The sequence below is a fragment of the Mustelus asterias genome, chromosome 17 (genome assembly GCF_964213995.1).
Source record: "Mustelus asterias chromosome 17, sMusAst1.hap1.1, whole genome shotgun sequence".
NCBI lineage: Eukaryota > Metazoa > Chordata > Chondrichthyes > Carcharhiniformes > Triakidae > Mustelus > Mustelus asterias.
This window is the reverse complement of record NC_135817.1, coordinates 12,464,517-12,487,165: the sequence shown is the minus strand read 5'-3', so window position 1 is coordinate 12,487,165 and position 22,649 is coordinate 12,464,517. Positions and strand designations below refer to the sequence as shown.

The 22,649-nt window shown below is 42.8% G+C and overlaps 1 protein-coding gene across 2 annotated transcripts in view; it reads left to right on the top strand.

The window, feature by feature from the left end:
• The window catches only part of dgkh (diacylglycerol kinase, eta), a 545,677-nt gene extending 541,961 nt beyond the window's left edge, over window positions 1–3,716 (top strand). Inside the window, exon 30 of one of the 2 annotated variants that reach the window (XM_078232299.1) lies at window positions 3,502–3,716. In XM_078232299.1, the coding sequence (XP_078088425.1) occupies window positions 3,502–3,591 (90 nt within the window). In that variant the 3' untranslated portion in view covers window positions 3,592–3,716. The remainder of the gene's footprint in view (window positions 1–3,501) is intronic. The other variant, XM_078232298.1, reaches the window with a different exon arrangement.
• The last annotated feature ends 18,933 nt before the right edge of the window (window positions 3,717–22,649 follow it).

The following is a 22,649-nucleotide window of genomic DNA, read 5'->3' as shown; positions in this document are numbered from 1 at the left end:
GCTTTTTCATCCAGGGAAGAGGTATAACCTCATGCCAAACCATCAATTTGAAATAATGTGGGGCAGCATTTTCCGGTCCCACCAACGGCGGGCATCATCGCAGGCAGGATGGGAAACTTTGGAGAGCGGCCAAAAGTTAATTGACTGTGACTGCATTGCAGATCTGTGCATTGGAGATCTTTGCATTGGAGACATACCTGGTTGTGGATATTGGGTTTTCTATTGTAATTGCAGAAAAAATTGCCAGTGATTTTAAAAAAAGACATGGAACTGGAATTTGCCGTGAGTGAACAATGTGCACTGTTGTTTATGCACAAATTGTCCAGCAACTTGTGGCAAGGAAGTGCCCATGAATTAAACTGCGACACATTACTGACCAATTTATGCTGCTTCATCATTAGCTTTGCGAAAATGACATCTGATTCCTCCCGAAACCTCCCTGTGATTTTCATAATGTTCCTGCATTCACACATTAGTTGCCCATTAAGCTTGCCACAGAAAGGTAAGTCTTGTAATTAACAACATATGTGGCTTTTTAACATTGCGATAACTGCTCATAAATTTTTCCTGCCCAGAAAATGAGCAATTGGATTCTCATTTCTTCAGGAACTGAATTACATTTGGATATTTTAAAAATGTCAAATTCATGGGATGGAATTTTCTGGCCATTCACGCCAGCAGGATTTTCTGGTCCCACGACAGTGAACAGAGGTTTGGCTGAGCACCAAATTCTCTATCCTCACTTGCAGTAACGGCAGGGCATGACCATAATTTTTTTCTTACTTTTCCTGTCTACCTCTTTTTCTCTCTCCTTTAATACAATCTTTGTTTCCCCCCCCCTTTACTTCTCTTTCTGCCCCTAATTTCATTCTATTTCACCCTCCTCCTCAGCTATTCCCCTGTTTATTTCTTAATCCTTAAATCTCCCTGGTTATGGAGATCCAATGTTGGCCCTGTTATTCACTGAAATCCCAGGTGCCCCATTTCCCTCATGGTGCCCTTAACAGCTCACACGCACAGCATGTAACAGAACAAAAGGGTTTTGAGCTGAAAGGTGAGATGAAAAAGTTAATGGAACACACCATAAGATGCTCCACTAGCAAGATTTAAACCAATATACTCATGTGTCCATCATAAAGATTTTTATAACAACAATTGGAGTAAAATATGTAATGCGGGAATTGCAATTCCATTTGTGCACAAAAAGCCTATAAATCACAATCAGATAAATGACCAGTTCATAGAAATCATAGAAACCCTACAGTGCAGAAAGAGGCCATTCGGCCCATCAAGTCTGCACCGACCACAATCCCACCCAGGCTCTACCCCCATATCCCTACATATTTACCCACTAATCCCTCTAACCTACACATCTCAGGACACCAAGGGGCAATTTTAGCATGGCCAATTGACCTAACCCACACATCTTTGGACTGTGGGAGGAAACCGGAGCACCCGGAGGAAACCCACGCAGACACGAGGAGAATGTGCAAACTCCACACAGACAGTGACCCAAGCCGGGAATCGAACCCAGGTCCCTGGAGCTGTGAAGCAGCAGTGCTAACCACTGTGCTACGTTAATCTCTTTTTGGCTGACCAAGCCACTAGGGAACTCCTCTTTTTTCAAAATAATATAATTGAATCTTTGATACCCATCTCAACAAACATCTCCGCTTTGGTTTAATCTGAAAGATGGCACCTCTACCCACTCACAGCTCCCACACAACTGAACGGAATTCCTGCTTGGGTTGCCTGCGTTGAACTTGCTCAGAAGCTACATGATAAACAGGGTCTGGGAATTTTTCAAAACATTCTCTAGATGTTTGGGTTCAAAATACTGCACCAATTTGAGCTTTTAGATATATGCATTGCCTCTCAAAGGATCCCAAGAATCTGCTAACACATCTGGGCAAGGAAGGCCACCAATGGTCTTGAGATATCAGCTTGAATCTTCAACATTCGTTTACCATCACTGCCTTTTAATTTGGGAGATCCCATCCAGTGGTTTTCAGACAAACGGACCAATCTTGCACTCTAACTAGGAACTTCACTTGAAAGGGGGCACAGGGTAGGTTCAACAAATGAGTGTCAATTCTCCAGCCCACACTCCTTTCATCAAGGCTGCCTGCTGCTAGTGTGGACTCGGCTAAAACCCTGGTATTTAGCTTGTGAAGTGACTGGATGATGGTGTTAATTGTTGCTGAGTTACAGATTCTCACTTCTAAGTCAGAATCATAGAATCCCTACAGTGCAGAAGAAGGCCATTTGGCCCATCGAGCCTGCACCGACAACAATTCCACCCAGGCCCTATCCCTGTAACCCCACAAATTTACCCTGCTAATCCCCTTGACACTAAGGGTTAATTTAACATGGCCAATCAACCTAACCTGTACATTTTTGACAGAGAGGAAACCGGAGCACCCAGAGGAAACCCACACACACAGGGAGTAATGTGCAAACTCCACATAGTCACCTGAGGTTGGAGTTGAACTCGGGTCCCTGGCGCTGTGAGGCAGCAGTGGTAGCCACTGTGCCGCCCAAAGGTAATGCATTCTAGTCCCACCGCTGACAATTTAGTACATATTACTAGGCTGACACACCAGTACAAAGAACATGTCCTGAACAATATTTATCCTTTTAATTAACATCACAAAAACAAATTATCTTGTCATGATCACATTGCTGTTTATAGGATTTAGCTGTATGCAAAGTGATTACTGCATTTCCTAAATCGCAGTAAGAGTTTTAACAACACCAGGTTAAAGTCCAACAGGTTTATTGGTAGCAAATGCCATTAGCTTTCGGAGCGCTGCTCCTTCGTCAGATGGAGCGGATATCTGCAGATATCCACTCCATCTGACGAAGGGGCAGCGCTCCGAAAGCTAATGGTATTTGCTACCAAATAAACCTGTTGGACTTTAACCTGGTGTTGTTAAAACTCTTACTGTGTTTACCCCAGTCCAACGCCGGCATCTCCACATCATTTCCTAAATTGCAACAGTAGTGACAAAGTGTTCTTTGATGGTTCAAAAGCACTTTGGACTAGCCTGATGTTGTGACTGTGGTGCTATAGATATTTCTTTTTTCGTACCCTCTCAAGATTCTAACTTCTAACAGGCCAAAGAATAGTTGGGACTAAACATGCAGGAAGTACTGCCAACCCAGGAAACTAAGGGCTCCGGGGACAAGGTTTTGTAATCTCCAGAAAAATTCTGAACCATCTAGGATTTAAAAGTCTTAGAAGGAGACCAGTCCATTTGAATGTCAAAGATGAACATGGCTGAGATAGAGTTGAAGAATAGCAGGTCATGTCGATGCTGTTCCTCAGCTCAAAGCCCCTTGCTGTTGTCTATAATTCTGACATTTTGATCTGACTGACACAGATACCTGTTTCCTCGTTGTTGCATGGCATCAATGTACTTCTTGGCTTTCTGGTGGAAGAGTTTATTTCAATAAAGCTGTGATGCAAAACTGTGCTTTACTTCTCTCTGCTTCCTCCAGGATCTGGGGATAACGAAAGTGGGCCACATGAAGCGAATTCTCCAGGGAATTAAGGACCTCGGCAAGAACACTTCCATGCCAGAAGTGTAGTTGTACTGGTGCTATCTCAGAAAATAGCGGAACGTTGTTTAGACTTCCTCAAGGAGTCTGGTGTCATTCTGCAGGCTTTCCGCTCGGTAGGATTCGTGACCTCGCTGCCGTCACAGGGTTCAATGTTCAGGTGTTTGCTTCAGTTAAAATGTTCTTTTTCTAACCTTAAACTGTCTAGAGTTTTACTGAGGGTTTTGTGCCAACCACAGTTAACCCTCAACAGCCATTTTAGATTGTGTTTGTGACAAGTCCTAATATGCATCGGTAAACATGGGTTTACATTGAACTGCGTAACCCTCCTGGAAACAAGGATGCTGCAAAATGGTAAATACAGGTGCAAAATATTTCAGGACTTCCTTCAGCGAGGGCCGTGGATCCACAAACGGCTTGTTTTATCGCAATTACATATCAATTTAATGCAGATAATTGCCTTTAATGCTTTAGAAGGTGGAATTGATTTATATCCTATACAATATTGGGAGTGGACCCTTTATCAGTGTTTCTTGACCTGTGAATACGGTCAGCAGAGCATATCACTCAGTGACCAAGGAATCTAATTCAGACTGATGTAGGAAGCACATGCAGAGTAGCATGCATGCAGATTATACCGCATGGTGTGCCTGCTTGAACTCTTTCTAGGATTGCATGACTTATGCCTAATGCTTTTTTTAAAAATGAAAAACACTTGAACAAGTTTTATATCTGTTTAATAGAGGGTAACTTATTACTGCTGAAGTGTTTGTTCATGAAACATTGTTTCTGCTCCTCTGTGTTATATTTTGCATGAGCACATTTATTTGACAAGGACTGATTCACGGGAGACAATGATTTGTGCCACCCAGTCCAGAGAGGTACAGCCTATCCAGCTCGATTGAGGGCAATTTAATGGCTGTTGGGTTATTTAGAAACAGGAGGGGTCACGACAGGACAGCAGTCATCATGAGGATCTCCATGATGGATGTATTTTTATGTAATATATATTTGTGCGTGTCTGTGTGTGTTGCACAGGTGCACAAAGTTGCTGGCAATATGATTTTGGAATTTAATGGGCAGGAAAAGCAATTATTGCATGTTTGACCACAGCAGCTGATACAAACTATTATCACAAAAAAAATCAATATAATCATAAGTTCTTCAAAAATAGGAGTGTTTTCATCCTGATAGCTGGTTGGCGAAGGAAGAAACTACTTGGAATAAATGTATTCAGAGTGCAACATTACAGGTATACACCTCCTAATTTGATTCACACCCTGCATCAGTAAGTGTCTCTTTATATGTGCTCAAGTAACCATCCAAATCCGTGTCCTTCACCCGGATGTACTTAACCTCAATTAATACAATTAACAAACTGATTCTCCCTGTGCAGATTTCTGCATTAGATTCAAATGGAACACCACACCCTGTCCCCACTGAAAAAGCTATCCAATTAGTTCATGCTCTTTCCCGTAGCCCTGTAAGAGTTTCTTTTTTATGTATATATCCCATTCCCTTTTGAAGGTTGCTATTGTATTGCTTCCACCACTTATCCTTGCAATGCAACCATTTCGTGTAAAAAAAAACCATTCTCATCACTACCCCCTTGATTATTTTTTGCCAATTATTGTAAATATTTTTATTTTAAATATTGTGTGTTAGATTGTTCCACTGGAAATACCTATTTCCAAGATTATTAATTATTCATAATTTATTATTGTGTTTGTCAGCTACTTTATCTTCGTAACTTCACCCACAAAGAATCTCTACAGTGCAGAAAGAGGCCATCCGCCCATTGAGTCTGCACTGATACTCTGAAAAAACATCTTACTCAGGCCCAACAAACCCCTTACGCTCTCCCTGCAACTGGGGAATTTCCCTTGGCTAATCCACCTAACTTGTATATCTTTGGACACTAAGGGGCAACTTAGCATGTCTAATCCACCTAAGCTGCACATCTTGGAACAGTAGGAGCACCGGGAGGAAACCCACGCAGACACGGAGAACGTGCGAACTTCACCCAAGGCCGAATCAAACCCAGGCCCTTGGCACTGTGAGGCAGCAGTGCTAACCGCTGTGGCACCGTGCTACCCTGTTTGCCAAAATCTGCCTTGAACGCAGCTGTAGAGTGCTGATGCCATCTAGCACTACCATTGTCTTTCACAATGCCTGCACTCCCTCCATGCTGTCCAATGTTCAGTGTAGAACAAGCTTTTTGACAGATGTCAGGACAGCTGAAGCCGTTGTTTCCATTGCCATGCCCTTACCACTAACTCCATCTCTCTGCCTTGCTGCCTGTCTCCGGCAGAATCAGACAGTTTGTAATCTTAGCATTCTGTTTGACCCTGAGCTGCACTTCTGACCCCATCTCCTCTCCATCACAACTTTGGCATCACCACCTCAGTCTTCACCATACTTCTGCTGATTCCAGCCTTTTGCTTATCTCCTCTCTCCATTTGTTCCTTCAACCTACCTTCCCTCCGTAAATGCCTCCATTTGTTTTCCTGAAGTCTCTCCATAAAATCCGAGTCTGTGACCAAGTTAATTGGCCATGTCTCTGAAAATTTCCTCCTTTAGGCTTTTTGTTTTGCACCTTTCCAAAGCACTTTGGGTATTTTTCTTTGTCAATAGTACCAGTGTTATTGCTACTGCTTTTCACATTTTGGCAAATGTGCAGTGTTGTAAGGTCATCTTGCAATATTGGCTTTGAAATTTCATTGAATTTCAATAAGGGCAGCGTTTTGAGCTGAGTCTCGTGGTTCTGGGCCTTTCAGAGACGCTGCGTGGGCCATGAGAGCAAGTTCCAGTTTCTGCCTTTGAGTCTTCAATGTGAAGCTGCCTGTAGAGTGGACACTTCTTTGCAACAAGAATGACAAATGCTTGTTATGATATTTGCTGATGTTTTCACAAAGCTTGATTGCATTGTGTTATAACTTTTAAAATATGCAGTTGACCTGCATCACTATATTTAATGATATATATGTGCTGCTTTTTTGGATTGGTGTTGTACTGATAGAAAATTTATATACAAAGAACATTAAGAAATGGAATCCGGATGAATGTTGGTCTAAATATTGAGTCATTTATCCCCATTTAAAGGTCATGTGCAAAATCTCTGCCTGTTGGATCCTACAGTAAGGTCTCCTTCACAGGGCGGCCAGACTTATTTTTCAATTCTTAAAATGTGTTCTGAGAAGGCATGTGTCTGTCTCCCTTTCAATTCCCCTATCCACTTAAAGAACCACTTGGGCCTTGCATTCTAGTTTCCACCAGCAGGTCCATTCAGGTGCCAAGATAATGTCAGGTTATCCAACCCAAGCTGCCCCCACGTAGCTAATGAAATAGTTTTAGCCATAGTTGGTGTGGTACGGAAGTTTACAGACAGGGAGAGACTCTATGTTCCAACCCTGGTCACTTTTCAGTGCAGCTGGAGAGGCAGGTGGGTGGGGAATGGTTCAGTTTTTACAAAATGCCTCAGTGCCCCTGAGTGGGGTGAAAATCATGTTGCTATGTTGGGTGGGAGTCAGCTGCCGTAGATGTGTGTTCTCAAAGCCCTACCAACAACACAGTCTGGATTGCATTAAACGTATGGCCACCCATGTATGTTTCTGGAGGCCCACACAACCACTTCTGGAGCAGGGTTTCAAGTTTGAGTTGCTGCCTTCAGGAGAGAAGGGATAAGAGGGAAAACACAATACAACAAACATATCTGTGAAATTATCTCTGTTGATGAGGTCAACAATCTGTACTTACCTACAAAAAGGTATTTCTGAAATAAGATCGAGTACCTAAATTTACAGTATAACCTACCCTGTACCTAATACCATACAGTTAGTTCAGAACTACCTAAATCAACTTCAAGAATTTAAATTTCTATAGAGATCCTCATGAGAAGGAATGTTAGGAGCTTTGTGAGGAGGGTAGGGTGAAGACTGGAATATATCTGGACCAAATGGGGCTTCCTGGAAGAAAGCCATTTCTTCCAAAGTAGAGGCATCAGACAGATTTTGACTCACCTTTCATAGGCACCGTGATCAATTCCAACGCCTAGAATAAATCTCAGCAGCCATTTATCAATGAGGAATGCAGAAATACACAGCACCAGGCGCTCTGATACCAGACACTGGTGACAATTTCGGTGACTAAAGAAATGGTTGAAAAACTGTCATAGAAAATACAGTGGCACCATTCACTCCCCTCTCCTCAGTAATTGCCCAGTTCAAAGAGTCCTATTCCTGGCTTGCACAATAGTTGCAACAAGTGTGCAGCACATTTGCAGAGATAGAGACTTGGCAACTGAAGGTCTTATGAATGCTTCCAAGCTATGAGGTTACCCTTCCAAAGTATGAAAGTGAAAAGATAATCATACTGAGCAGTCAATGGGGTATAATATCCCCCTCATCAGCCACTCAGACTTTTAGAGCTAATGAGCTCACATGACACCATATGCTTTTGCTCTAGGGAATGCTGCCAAGGATGAAACCTCTGTGGTCAAAGGACAGTGCCATACCATTATGTAGGTTCCATTATGTAGAAGCTGTTATTTTATAATCATCAAGAAATCAGGGATTCCTGATCAATAACACATTCAAATAAAACAGATTAAACAACTACAGCAACAAGATTGTTTAATTATCATTCAGGCTGTGTCCAGGTTTCAGGAAATTTCTATATCTCCCTATACTAATTGAAAACACGGTAATTCCTGCTCCAAACACTAAAGATGATATTTAAACAGCTCAGAAATGGAAAAGTTCCCAGGTGCAGATGTGATGCATCCCAGGTTATTGAAAGTAGTAATAAAAGAGGCTTTGTCCACAATATTCCAATCCTCCTTGGATATGGAAGCAGTGCCAAAGGACTGGAGAGTTGTAAATGTTCAAACACTAGGAACTACAGGCCTATTGTCATTGCTGGCGGAAAATAAAGTGTGAGTAAGTGACAGTTAAAATGGACTTATTAAAGACAAACTGTGCCTAACGATGAAATAACAGAAAGAGTTAATGAGGGCCATGCATTTCCTGTTGTGTATGTGGAGTTTAATAACTGCCACATCATAGTGCAGAATCTGGGGCCAGAAAATGTGACCATCCAGCCAAATCTGACTTTGGCAGAACTGGAAGATCCTGCTATCGAACAGAGCCAGAAAATTCAGGACATGGACTTGTTATTGAAATTGAAACCCATATTATTGATGGACTAGTGGCAGTGTAGACACCAAATTAGCTAAAACATGCAGAGGGTAGAGGGTGAGTGTTGGTTTTCAAACTGTAGGAGAGGTCAGAGCTTTGTCCCTCAGAGGTCGGTTTTGGGACTAGTCTCTTCATTAATGATTGGACTCTTCACAGGTTACAAATGACTCAAAGCTTGGAAACATAGGGTGAAATATTGTGCCCTTCCCCCATGGTGAGTTTGGTGGTGGGGATGATAGGACCAGTTGGGAGGATGGCAGGTCGTGTCCCCCAGTTAAGTCTGTGATGGGAAGGGAAGGCCCATGGACTGTCTTTCTGCCCCACCGCCAGTCGAGGCCCTTAAGTGGCCAATTAATGCTAATTTAAGAGCCTCATCCACCACTGCTGGTATTAACCCAACAGTTGGTGGAGGGGCTTACTATGTGAGACCATAACTGGCAATCCCATGTGGGATTGTTCACGAGGTGGTAGAGGCATGGTGGGCTCTTGTTCAAAGGCACTCAGTGTCTGATGGAAGGACCTGGCATCAGGAAGGAAGAGGGCCTACTGAGAGCCACCCCACCCCCCCCCCGGCTTTCCCTCACTGTTGACCCCCCTTCCCCCCCTTGCAAATGCCCACCTGACACCACCTGTGGCCTCGGCTCCAGTCACAATCCTCGATCTCAGGCTGGTATACTGGCAGCACCTCCCAATCAATAGCGATGCCAGCCTCTGATTGACTGTGATCCTGGGGGGAAGCAAGTGCCTAATTGACACATGATGCAGCAGATCTTCGCAAAGAGAAATGAGGTCCCACGATACCAGGTTATAGTCCAACAAGGTTATTTGAAATCACAAGCTTTCGGAGCGTTGCTCCTTCATCAGACACACTCCGAAAGCTTGTGATTTCATATAAACCTGTTGGACTATAGCCTGGTGTTGTGTGACCTCTCATCTTGTCCACCCCAGTCTAACGTCAGCATCTCCACATTGTGGCCAAAAGGAAATGACGTAGGACTCCCACTGGCTCTTTAATCGACAGCCAAGACCTCCCCCCCCCGCCCCCCCCCCCCCCCCCCCCCTCCCCATTGCTTTCACAAGATTCTGCCCATAGTAAACTATGGAGATGATAGCAATAGGAGGAGGACACAAATAAATAGATGAAATTGGCAGATATTCAATACAGAAAAGTGTGAGGTGAGGAGAAGATTATAAATTAGATGGTAGAATTTTAAAAGGAGTGCAGAAACATAGGTTCACATACACAAATCTTTGAAGTTAACAGGACAAGTTGAGAAGTCTTTAAAAAACAGATAGGATTGTGGACCTTAGAGTACAAAAGCAAAGAGGTAACCTGTATAAATCTATGGTTAGTCTCCAGCTGGGGTATTGTGCCCAAGTCTGTGCAGCACACACTAGGAGGGTGAGAAGGCCGAGGAGTGAGTGAGGAGGAGATTTATTAGGATGGTACCTGGGATGATGGATTTCAATTTCTGAGAGAAATTGGCAAAACTGATATTAATCTAGTTTGAGCAGAGATTTACAAGAGGTTTAACAAATGAAATGAGAGTAACCTGGAGGAAACTGTCCACTGAGAGGAGGATCAGTAGCCAGTGGACGCAGATTTAAGATATTTGAAAGAAAAATCTAGCAGAGAAATGAGTTTTTTTTCCAATTGGTGTTTAGTTCTGATCTGAAATGCATTAAAAACTGGAAACCAATTCAGTAGAAACGTTGAAAAGGAATCATTTGCAGGACTGTGTGGAAAGAACAAGGAATGGAATGTGCTATACGATTCTGAATAGCTGGTCTCTGCTTTTTCGCATGTGTGTGTTGTGTGCGTGTCTGTGTGTAAATGTACAAGTGTGTCTGTGTATATGTAAGTGTTTATATGTGTGCTTGTGTGTGTATGTACATGTGTTTGTATGTGTGTCTATGTGTGTGTATGTACATGTGTGTGTTTTATGTTATCCCAGTTTTTTACACTGTTGTGGAGGATGATGTCATGAGACAGGGTGGGAAAGTTCCTGTGAATGCTACACATTCACTTCCAATTGCCCTCTGCTTTTGTAACAGAGTTGTTGATCCAATTTAAAGACATGAGTTAATGCCTCTATTTAACAACAGGGAGGAACTTGGTATGAGAATGTTAAGTGTTGTAAGTTAAGCCTGCCCACAGGTTTCTATCTTGGAGTGTACAAGAAATATTAGAAAAAAACATAGCATTTTTCATGATCCCAGGAAGTTGCAAAGCGCTTCACTGCGAATGCTGGAATCTGAAACAAAAACAGAAAATGCTGGAAAAACTCAGTAATCTGGCAGCATCTATGAAGAGCAAAACAAAGTTAATGTTATGAGTTAGTGTCACTTTTCATCTGAGGTTTTTGAAGTGTAGTCACTGTTGTAATGTAGAAAATGTGACAAGTTTGGGCACAAGAAGCTCTCACAAACAGCAATGTGAAAATGTCCAAATAATGGCCTGAACCTTCAGAGGAGCAGCAATCATCATTGGATTGCTACTACGCTCCTATTTTGCTGCAGCACGATTCTGTACCACATTTCTGGCCTGGTCTACCTACCCTGGCTTTTTACGGAATGCAGAATGGTCTTCCATTGAACTGCTTCCTCCTAATGCTGCTTCCTCAGGGAGAAGACAGTCCATGTCCCTTTTAACAGTGGTAGTGGCCGTGTTTTGGTGAGTGTTCACCAACATGCTGAAAAGCTTTGAGACATTTAAACAGCTTTCAGTGTGTTACTCAATGAGTGTTGGGGTAAGTGAATAAATATGTATGTAAGATGCTAGAGTGGATAAGGTGTGTGGGTCAGGTGGGTAGGTGAATCTGGAGGTAGTCAGGTTGGGTCAGGAGAGGTTGTCAGGGAGGGGGCTAGTCAGGTTGTGTTGGGGGACAGTTGTGGGGGTTGAGTGTTATGGGCTAATCAGGTTGCATCAGGGGTCATCGAGGGAGTGTCAAGGGGTGAGTTAGGGATTGGGTGTGTAGTTTGAATATAATAGAATAGACTCTCTGCAATGCAGAAGGAGGCCATTTGACCCATCTGCACCAACAACAATCCCACCCAGGCCCTATCCCTGTCACCCCACATATTTACCCTGCTAGTCCCTCTGATGCTCAGGGTCAATTTAGCATGGCCAATCAACCTAACCTACACATTTTTGGAGTATGGGAGGAAACCCATGCAGATACGGGGAGAATGACAGTTGCCTGAGGCCGAAATTGAAGCTGTGAGGCAGCAATGCTAACCACCGTGCTGTTACCTAGGAGCTAAACTAGGATTTTTCTGTTGAACATTTCCTTGGGAAGCATTTGAATAAGTAGGTCAGAACTGTCGAAAATGAGTTGGAGGATTCTTCAGAGGGTCCTCGGCAGCAGGGGAATTGCTCATTGGAAGTTCAGACTTCCCGGGCAATTCCCAGGAATTGTATCAGTGTGTCGGCACTTCTGTAAGTTCCTGAAGTGCGTCAGGCCTCTATCTATCCAGAGCCTGGAAGATCGGGGCCAATCTGTCTTAGTAATGTTGTTTAAATGTTAAATATTCACCAGGACACTGGTGAGATCTCCCCTGCTTGTTAATGCCATGGGATCTTTAGCACCTACTGGATAGAAGTCAGGACCTCTATTTAATATCTGATCTGAAAGACAACATTTGAGCCAGTGCAGTACTCACTCAGTCCTCCACTGAGAGATTATGTTGAAGTCTGTGGAGAGTAATTTGCAAAGCACGGCTTATGCCATTTTACCAGGGGTTGGTAGTGTATGGGCCATTAGCTCGGTAGCCCACACAGCATTCTTCACCAATATCATAAAATGGGAGCTGGGTGAATGAATTTCACTCCAAATCCCAAGTTGCTAATTGTGACTTCACAGCATTTGAATGTCTGGATACCAGAGCCTTCCAGACCAGCTCCCTAGAGCAAACAGGACAAATAGCTTTTCTACCTAGCTTTACTTTGGCAGAATCAGATGTCTCCACTAAATCTTCATACTGAACAGCAAGTGGTGAAACTGTATCTAAAACAAAATTGAGTCAAAGTTGCACTTATCCATGCCAATGAACTGCAATTGTTTTTTTAAACTCTTCTATGCAGTCACTTTGAAAAATAAAGCCTTATAACTAAAACCATTTTTAACCTGGTTCTTAAGGGACGCAGTAGCAACATTTTTGCTTCTTCAGAGAGAAATGAACAGCAACAATCAGGTGATCCTTTAAGTACTTTTACACTAATCAGAAACCACACTCCCTTTGTAAGGTGCCAAACCACTGCTGCAAATATTGGGAACTGGGAACACTAAACGGAATGCTGCGCTGTATGAATAATGACTGACGAGGCTTTATCATAAGGAGTTGATAATTCACTGGGGATAAACATGTTTGTAGATATTCAGAAGAGCTTGATGATTTTTTTCCCCCTAGTGGTCAGTGAGTTGTGTCTTAAGTGCAACATCAAGTGGCAAATAATTGACACAGCTTCTTTTCACAGTGCGTTTACAAGCAAAATGTGCATGTAAATCAAAGTTTTGCTTATGATCTTTAATGGCTACGTTGCACTAATACAGTTTAACACTGTAATGACTACACATATCTGTAATTGTACCTCGAGTATTATTCTCCTGCCTGGGATGTATTTTATACAGTTTGGATTATCCATTGTGCAGTCCCCTTTGATATTTGTAAATGTATTGAAGTTGTGCTAGTATTTGTGGTAGTTAAAGTAACAAATTGTGACTTAGCTATTTTTTAAGACAAACACTTTTCTAGTTCTATTTATGGTTGTCCTTAAATCAAGTTTATAAGCTATCTTGGTGTTTACTTCCTAAATCATTGCTTACTTCTGCAGCAAAAGCAGCCCTACACTTCCAAGCCTCACCTTGTGAGAAGGCTGTTTTGTACATTACTGAAGTGTTTTTCTTATCTTGTCGGGTGTGAAATGGTGGCAATAGAATTTTTAAAAAGGCATTTCTAGAATCCTAAATGTCAAAAGGCAAAGCAGAGTGAGGCCATGAGGTTGACACGAAACATGAAAACAAATATGTAAAAAGCAATCTGGACATGTTGTAAAGTAATCTTAATATGACTAGCCTGCACTTTTTGTTCCTGCCTATTCTCCCAAGCATTTGAGTTTACTACCTGATGGGAAATTTATGCAAACTTTATATAATTCCCACTTTATCATATTTATGAAACATTTCCTTACTTTGCTTTGTTCAGTGACATCTTTGCCTTGGTGCTACCTTCCTGCACCAACTATCAGACCTGGCAATGCCCTTTACAATGTCCAGGGGAAAGTGTACATACCATATCTGAACAAACAGAAGGCTACCTGTGTGAATTGCTTTGTAGCCTGCTTTGCAAGCCTTTTGTTGGGATTCCACATGAATCAGAAGCCTGGGTGACCAAGATACAAGAAACAAATTGTTATACCATCTACATCCGGATCGCCACACTTAGCTTCTTGCCGCTCTTTGATATTCTGATTTTCCTCGATGGTTTCCTCCTTACATATCAAAATCAGTCTGTGATACCAAATTTGAGGATTAATTTTGCTTCAGAAATGAGTATAGCTTTAAACTGCCCATACCCTTCCAGTGTCATTTAAAAATCAGCCCATAGCGACAGATTTATCTTTATGTACTCTGATAAAGATAAGGCAAAAGTGAAACGTGTTTGTTTACATAATGTTTACAACAGCACAGTTTTATTTTTAATAAACAAGATATGGAGTATTTATTGCATACTGTTTGGGGAAAAAATATGTTTTATGTGTTTTCACCCTTTGAATATAATGTTACATTTACTTATAGATATTTGGGTGATTTATTTATGTAGTTGGTAATTTTATGACTACTAGAATGGAATTTGTTTTTCTGTGCCTTTTCTGTTTAAACGCATGGTTGAATATTTATTGTTTAGGAAGTTACTCAGATGTGTATTTTTGTATATTGCTGGATTTGGTGGCTCCTTTTTGTTGTACATTATCAGCTGCCTTAGAGAGAGGCAGTCTGTTAAGATCTTCCTAACATGCTGAAATACTCAATAAATACAAATGCATTCACTGTTCGATGGCATTTTCATTTATGTTAATCTCTCATGCCCATCAGGTTCTTTATTCTCATGGGAGCCTTGCTTAAACAAACACACCGCTTCTTTTCATTTACAATTCACTTCTCGATATTTTTGATCTAAGTTTACAGAGTATTGACACACAATATTTATCAATGAGTCGGAGGTGGGGAAAAACAAAATCTGTTTTACGGCAGTGTGTGTTTTACTGCAACAGATCTGTTTAAACGTATCTCCCAGGACAAGCAAGATTTTTTTCCAGTGAGAACTCGGTGAATCCCTCTCCCAATGTCTAGATCCCCTGCCCAGTAATGTTTAGGCCATTCTCAATGGTCTCGTTCGCCCCTCCACTGCCTCCCTGATGTCGAGCACCTGCAACCCACAATGATGTCCAGACAACCTCCCTGCCACACCTCCAACTACTATGGAATAGTTGGTCAAGGCTATGAGTCACCCCTGTCTTTTTGCCCTCTTTTCTGGATCTTTTGTGTTTACCACCACACACACACACCCCTGTCCCCCGCCACCCCAAACAGTCCCCACAAATACCCTTTGTCACATTTGCAAAAGACTTGAGCTTGGAGAAACTTTGTATCATTGCTTCTTTCCTGTTATCCTCATTTCCAGTAACAAGTCTAACAACACCAGGTTAAAATCCAACAGGTTTATTTGGTAGCAAATGCCACAAGCTTTCAAAGCGTGCTGCTCCTTTGTCAGGTGGAGTGGGAGATGTGCTCACAAACAGGGCTCTGTATGCCCTGTTTGTGAGCACAACTCCCACTCCACCTGACAAAGGAGCAGCACGCTCCGAAAGCTAGTGGCATTTGCTACCGAATTAACCTGTTGGACTTTAACCTGGTGTTGTTAGACTTCTTACTGTGTTTACCCCAGTCCAACGCCAGCATCTCCACATCCTCATTTCCTCACGGAAAATTATGGCAAAACTGAAGGTCATCACAACACACAGGCTCCAAAGGAAGTTTTATCCCAGAAATAGTTCATTTTCTTGGTAGTTCACTGTTGCAGTAGAACCACAAAATCTCTACAGTGCAGAAGGAGGCCATTTGGCCCATCAGATTTGTACCGACTCAGAAAGAACGTCTTACCCAGGCCCAATCCCCCTGCCCTATACCCGTAACCCACGCATTTACTATGGTCAATCCATCTAACCTACACATTTCACTTTTGGGCTGAGGGAGGAAACCAGAGCACCTGGAGGAAATCCACCCAGACACAGGAAGAGTGTGCAAACTTCACACAGGCACTCACCCAATGCCGCAGTGCTAACCAGTGTGCCATCGTGCCGCCACATCTCAATGGTCAGAATGGACCCAACGCTATGCAAATAGTCACAGTAAAATACAGAATGAACAGAAAATGCAGTTCTGTAAAAAAAAGAGGGCTGTATGTTCTAACATTTGAAAAATAATCCACTTTGAAATGTGTTCTTCTTGAGGATATAATTCCACCCGGTTGCAACACTTGGCTAGAGATTTGAAATTAAGGAATCAGAACCTTACGATAAGAGGTTGGCCATTTAGGACTGAGATGAAGAGAAATTTCTTCACACAAAAGATTGTGAATCTTTGAATTCTTTACACTAGAGAGCTGTAGATGCTCAGTTATTGAAAATCTGCATCACAATGAGAAAGGAGAAAGAACTCTGGATGAGTAAATCATGTCGGTACATGTGAAGTAATTTGTTTTAAAGAAACAAAAGCTGTTCACCTCATTTTAATTCAGGCTATCAATAAAAACACATGGATGGGCGGCACAGTGGTTAGCACTGTGCCTCACAGCGCCAGGGACTCCGGTTTGATTCCTGGCTTGGGTCACTGTCTGTGTGGTGTTTGCACGTTCTCCCCATGTCTGCGTGGGTTTCCTCCGGGTGCTCCAGTTTCCTCCCACAGTCTGAAATACGTGCATGTTAGATGCATTGGCCATGCTAAATTCTCGCTCAATGTACCCGAACAAGCGCCGGAGTATGGGGATTCGGGGATTTTCACAGTAACTTCATTGCAGTGTTAATGTAAGCCTACTTGTGACACTAATAAATAAATGTTTGTGGATAGTGAGACTGTCACAACCCAAAAGGAACTTGGAAAAGGTTGAGAAGATCATACAGACACTGATCCTACTCAACAAATAAGCGCAGGATTTTTCTGTTTCACCGCATGAATCATAGCAGGCAGGACAGAAAATTCAGCAGATCGTTTAAAGGTTCGTTGACCTTGGGCAGGAATTTCTCATCTTGGGCACGTGCGGCCAGAAAATTCCACCCATAATAGTGAGAAAAGGAGAAAGTCTACAGAGCGGATGCTGATTGGGGTCGTTTACAGACCACCTAATAGTGGAAGGGACATGAAGGAAAAATATACAAACAAATTAGGGAGGTGAGTAAAAAACATAGAATAATAATCATGGCGAATTTCAACTATCCCAAAATTGATTAGCTACAAGAGATAGATAAAAATGGAATGTGGGAAATTCCTACTACATATAAAGAACTTAGTTCTTTCGTTGTTCATTGTGTAAAATTCTTAACAAGGGAGGGTTCGCAACTGGATCTAGTAATGGGGATTAGCAAGAGGAAGGCATACAACCCATTTAAATAATAACGAAGAGGGACAAGCATGACAACGACCAGATAATATGTTGGAGAACAGTTGATTTTGAGAGCTGTGAATACAACTTGAGAAAATGAAATGGGCAATGATGTAGAAAAGAAACAGAATACAGGAGAATAGAGCCCATTAAAAAAAACAAAAATAGACAAAACACGAATGAGATACCGTGGGTGAATACAGACAAAGGAAGGAGTGAGGATAAGGAAAAGAAAACTCACTAATTACATGGACAGCAGAGGAGACAGCATGACAAAAGATATGAAAAATTGGGAGAGAAGTCAAAAGAATCAGGGAGGTAAAGATATCCTCTGAAATTAAATGAAGGAGTAAAAATAAAACAGTAAAATGTTCTACAGGCACAAAAATGGCACATGTCCAGGACAGCGTGGTGGCAATAGTTAGCAGTGCTGCCTCACAGCACCTGGAACCCAAGTTCAATTCCAGCCTTGGGTGACTGTGTGGAGTGTGCATGTTCTCCCTGTGTCTGCATAGGTTTCCTCCCACAGTCCAAAGGTGTGCAGGTTAGGTTGATTGGCCATGCAAAATTGCCCCATAAGTGTCAGGGGAGGTAGCAGGGTAAAAAGTAGGGTTGCGGGAATAGGGCCTGGGTGGGATTGTTGTCGGTGCAAGCTTGATGAGCTGAATGGCCTCCTTTTGCACTGTTTGCATTCTATGAATTTTATAATTCACAGTCCAAAGATGTGCAGGTTAGGTGGATTGGCCATGCTAAATCGCCCCTTTCTGTCCCAGGATATGTCAGTTAGGGGATTAGCAGGGATAGGACCTGGGTGGGCTGCTCTCAGAGAGTTGATGCAGACTCGATGGACCAAATGGCCTCCTTTTACACTGTAGGGATTCTGTGGGAACTATAGACCAGTCAGCTTAACATTGATAATCAAAAGGATAATGGAACTCATACTAAAGGAGAAAACCAAAAACATTTAGAAATAAAATTATAAAAATGAATGGTCAACATGGATTTCAATAAAGGAAATCTTATTTAACCAAACTCTGAATTCTTTGAAGAGGCATCAGAGAGAGTAGACAAAGGCAAGGTAGATCTAAATTTCCAAAGGGCCTTCAATGAGAAAACACAAAATAAACTAATGACTATGGGCAAATCACGTGAAGTCAGAGACAAGTGGCAAAATAGGGCAGAGAATTAAAGAGTAGATATTCTGAGTGCCAGAAGATGGGAAGTGGAGTCTCACAAGGATCAGTGTTGAGACCATTGTTGCTCACAGTTCATTCATGATGTAGAATTTGGAATCAAATCAAACACAATTTCTAAGCTGGCAGATGACACCAAATTCAGAAAGATAGATAACTTGGAAGCTTTGGAGAGAGTGCAAAGAAGGTTCACCAGGATGCTGCCTGGTCTTGAGAGTGTTGACTATGAGGAGAGGTTGAATAAACTAGGATTGTTTTCACTAGAAAGATGGAAACTGAGGAGAGACCTGATAGAGGTCTACAAAATTATCAGAGGCATAGACAGGGTGGATAGTCAGAGGCTTTTCCCCAGGGTGGAAGTGTCAATTACAAGGGGGCACAGGTTCAAGGTGAGAGGGGAAAAGTTTAAGGGGGATGTGCAGGGGACGTTTTTCATGCAGAGAGTGGTGGGTGCCTGGAATGCGCTGCCAGAAGACGTGGTGGAAGCAGACACATTAGCAACATTTAAGAGCCATCTGGATGGGTAGGGAGGAATATAGGGGTATGGACTGAATAAGGGCAGAAGGTTTTTTTTAGTTTAGTTAGGGCATCATGATTGGCATGGACTTGGAGGGTCAAAGGGCCTGTTCCTGTGCTGTACCTTTCTTTGTTCTTTGTGTCATTAGAACACAGAAGGAGGCCATTCAATCCATTTAGTGCAAGCCATCTCTCTGAAAAGCAATCTAATCAGTCCTATTACCCACTCTATCTATGTAGCCTTATAAATGTATTTCCCCTAAGTGACCATCCAATTTCCTTTTGAAAATATTGATCCTCTCCACAACCCCCACCCTTATAGACCTCACATCCCCCATGCATGTTTTGCCCAAAACCTTAATCCTGTGTCCCTTCGTTCTTACACCATCAGATAATGAAAACAATTTTTTTTTGTCTACCTTATCTAAATTGGTCATAATCTTGTACTCCTCAGTGAAATCTCTTCCCAATCTCCTTTGTTCCAAGGCCCAGCTCAAGCTTTATAAAGATTCAGCTTTTGTATTCACCCCAGGGGCGCTCACCCCAAAACTGGAAAATCCACCCCCCCCCACCCCCCCACGGAGGTCAATGGGCCTTTGCATGGTTCCCCCCGCCCCCCCAACTATGATTCCTGTGGTAGGTGGGTCAGGAAAATTCCCCTAAATATCTATTTATGAAGCCCAAGATCCTATGTGCTATGCTATGGAATAGCAGTTAGCACTGCTGCCTCACAACACCAGGGACCCAGGTTTGATTCCCAGCTTGGGTGACTGTCTGTGTAGAGTTTGTTTGCATGTTCTCCCTGTGTCAGCGTAGGTTTCCTCTGGGTGCTCTGGTTTCCTCCCAGAATAAGGCAGAGATGTGCATCGTCCAAAGATGTGCTGGTTAGGTGCATTGGCCATGCTAAATTCTCAGTGTACCCGAACAGGCGTCGGAGTGTGGCGACTAGGGGATTTTCCCAGCAACTTCATTGCCATGTTAATGTAAGCCTACTTGTGACACTAATAAATAAACTTAAGCCCATTTGCGTTTTGAAATAACTTCCCAGACAATTTTTCTTTCACAGCCCAGAAACCACAAACTGAAATCCACGCAGACACGAGCAGAACGTGCAGACCCTGCACAGATAGTGACCCAAGCCGGGAATCGAACCCAGTTCCCGGACACTGTAAGGCAGCAGCGCTAACCACTCTGCCACTGTGGGTTTTTCAGGTGCAAAGTGCTTGACTGTTAAATGGCCTAGCAAGCCACTCAGTCATAGCCAACTGTTACAAACAAAACAAAAAAGAATGAAACCGGATGGACCACCTGTCCGGGCGTTGGAAACGACAATGGCAAACCCAGCCCTGTCGACCCTGCAAAGTCCTCCTCACTAACAAATGGGGTCTTGTGCCAAAATTGGGAGAGCTGCCTCACAGACTAGTGAAGCAACAGCCTGACATTATCATATTCACAGAATCATATCTTACAGATAATGACCCAGACATCAGCATTACCATTGAGCTTTGACAAAGGGTCATCTGGACTCGAAATGTTGGCTCTTTTCTCTCCTTACAGATGCTGCCAGACCTGCTGAGATTTTCCAGCATTTTCTCTATTGGTTTCAGATTCCAGCATCCACAGTAATTTGCTTTTATCACCATTACCATTCCTGGAGGACATGTCAGGAGAAGCACCAGGCATACCTAAAAATTAGGTGCAACCTGGTGAAGCTATAAAACAGGACTATGCCAACCCGCATAAGCAGCAAGTAATAGACAGAGCTAATGCAATTTCACAACCAACAGATCAGATCTAAGCTCTGCAGTCCTGCCACATCCAGCCGTGAATGGTGGTGGACAATTAAGCAATTCACTGGAGGAGGAGGCCCCATAAATACCCCTATCCTCAATGATGGAGGAGTCCAGCACATCAGTGCAACAGATAAAGCTGAAGCATTCACAACAATCTTCATCCAGGGCCGAATGGATGATTAACCTTGGCCTCCTCCGGAGGTTCCCAGCATCACCAATGCCAGTCTTCAGCCAATTCAATTCACTCCATGTGATATCAAGAAACGGCTGAAAGCACTGGATATTGCAAAGGCCTTGACAATATTCCGGAAATAGTACTAACTTGTACTCCAGAACTTGCCGTGCCCCTCACTAAGCTGTTCCCGTATAGCTACAACACTGGCATCTACCTGGCAACATGGAAAATTGCCCAGGTATGTCCTGTACACAAAAAAACAGGACAAATCCAACCCAGCCAATTATTGCCCAGTCTAATCTTGATCATCCGTAAAGGTGATGGAAGGGGTTATCAACAGTGCAATCAAACTGGACGGCACAGTGGTTAGCACTGCTGCCTCATAGGGACCCAGATTCGATTCCCGGCTTGGGTCACTGTCTGTGCGGAGTCTACACATTCAACCATATAAATACTGTGGCTAGAACAGCAAGTCAGATGCTGGGAGTCCTGTGATGGATAATTCATCTCCGGACTCCCCAGAGCCTGTCCAACATCTACAAAGTACAAATCAGGAGTGTGATGGAATACTCTCCACGACACTCTGGATGAGTACAACTCCAACAACACTCAAGAAGCTCAACATCATCCAGGAAATGCAGCCTGCCTGATTTTCTTCACTTTTGCTGGGTCAAATTTCCGACTCCTTAACAGCACTGTAGGTGTACCTACACCTCAGAGATGGCAGCGGTTCAAGATGGCAGCTCACCACCACCTTCTGAAGGGAAACTAGAGATGGGCAATAAATTCTGGCCTGACCAGCAACGCCCACATTTCCTAAGTTAATTTTTTAAAAAGTGACTCCCCTCACCATTTCAATGGAAGAGATTTGAAGGATAATGGGTACCAGACTTGTCGGCCCCTTGAAGATGGGATTTCAAATAAAGTAATTCAATGAACTAACTGGTATGTTGATGGGCTATCACTTACCTCCCCACCATGTGTCAATCTCCTCAGCTCCAACCCATTATGTGGATAATAGCTGTGTGGGCTGGATCATTAACAATAACAATATATTCAAGGGAATATAACAACAATATATTCAAGGCTGAATTAGACAGATTTTTGATTAAAAAGGGAGTTCAAGGATTATAGAGGTAGTTGGAATGTGGTGTTGAGGCCACAATCAGATCATAGAACATAGAACAGTACAGCACAGAACAGGCCCTTCGGCCCACGATGTTGTGCCGAGCTTTGTCCAAAACCAAGATCAAGCTATCCCACTCCCTATCATCCTGGTGTGGTCCATGTGCCTATCCAATAATCGCTTAAATGTTCCTATGGTGTCACTATCACTGCAGGCAGTCCATTCCACACCCCAACCACTCTCTGCGTAAAGAACCTACCTCTGATATCCTTCCTGTATCTCCCACCACGAACCCTATAGTTATGCCCCCTTGTAATAGCTCCATCCACCCGAGGAAATAGTCTTTGAACGTTCACTCTATCTATCCCCTTCATCATTTTATAAACCTCTATTAAGTCTCCCCTCAGCCTCCTCTGCTCCAGAGAGAAC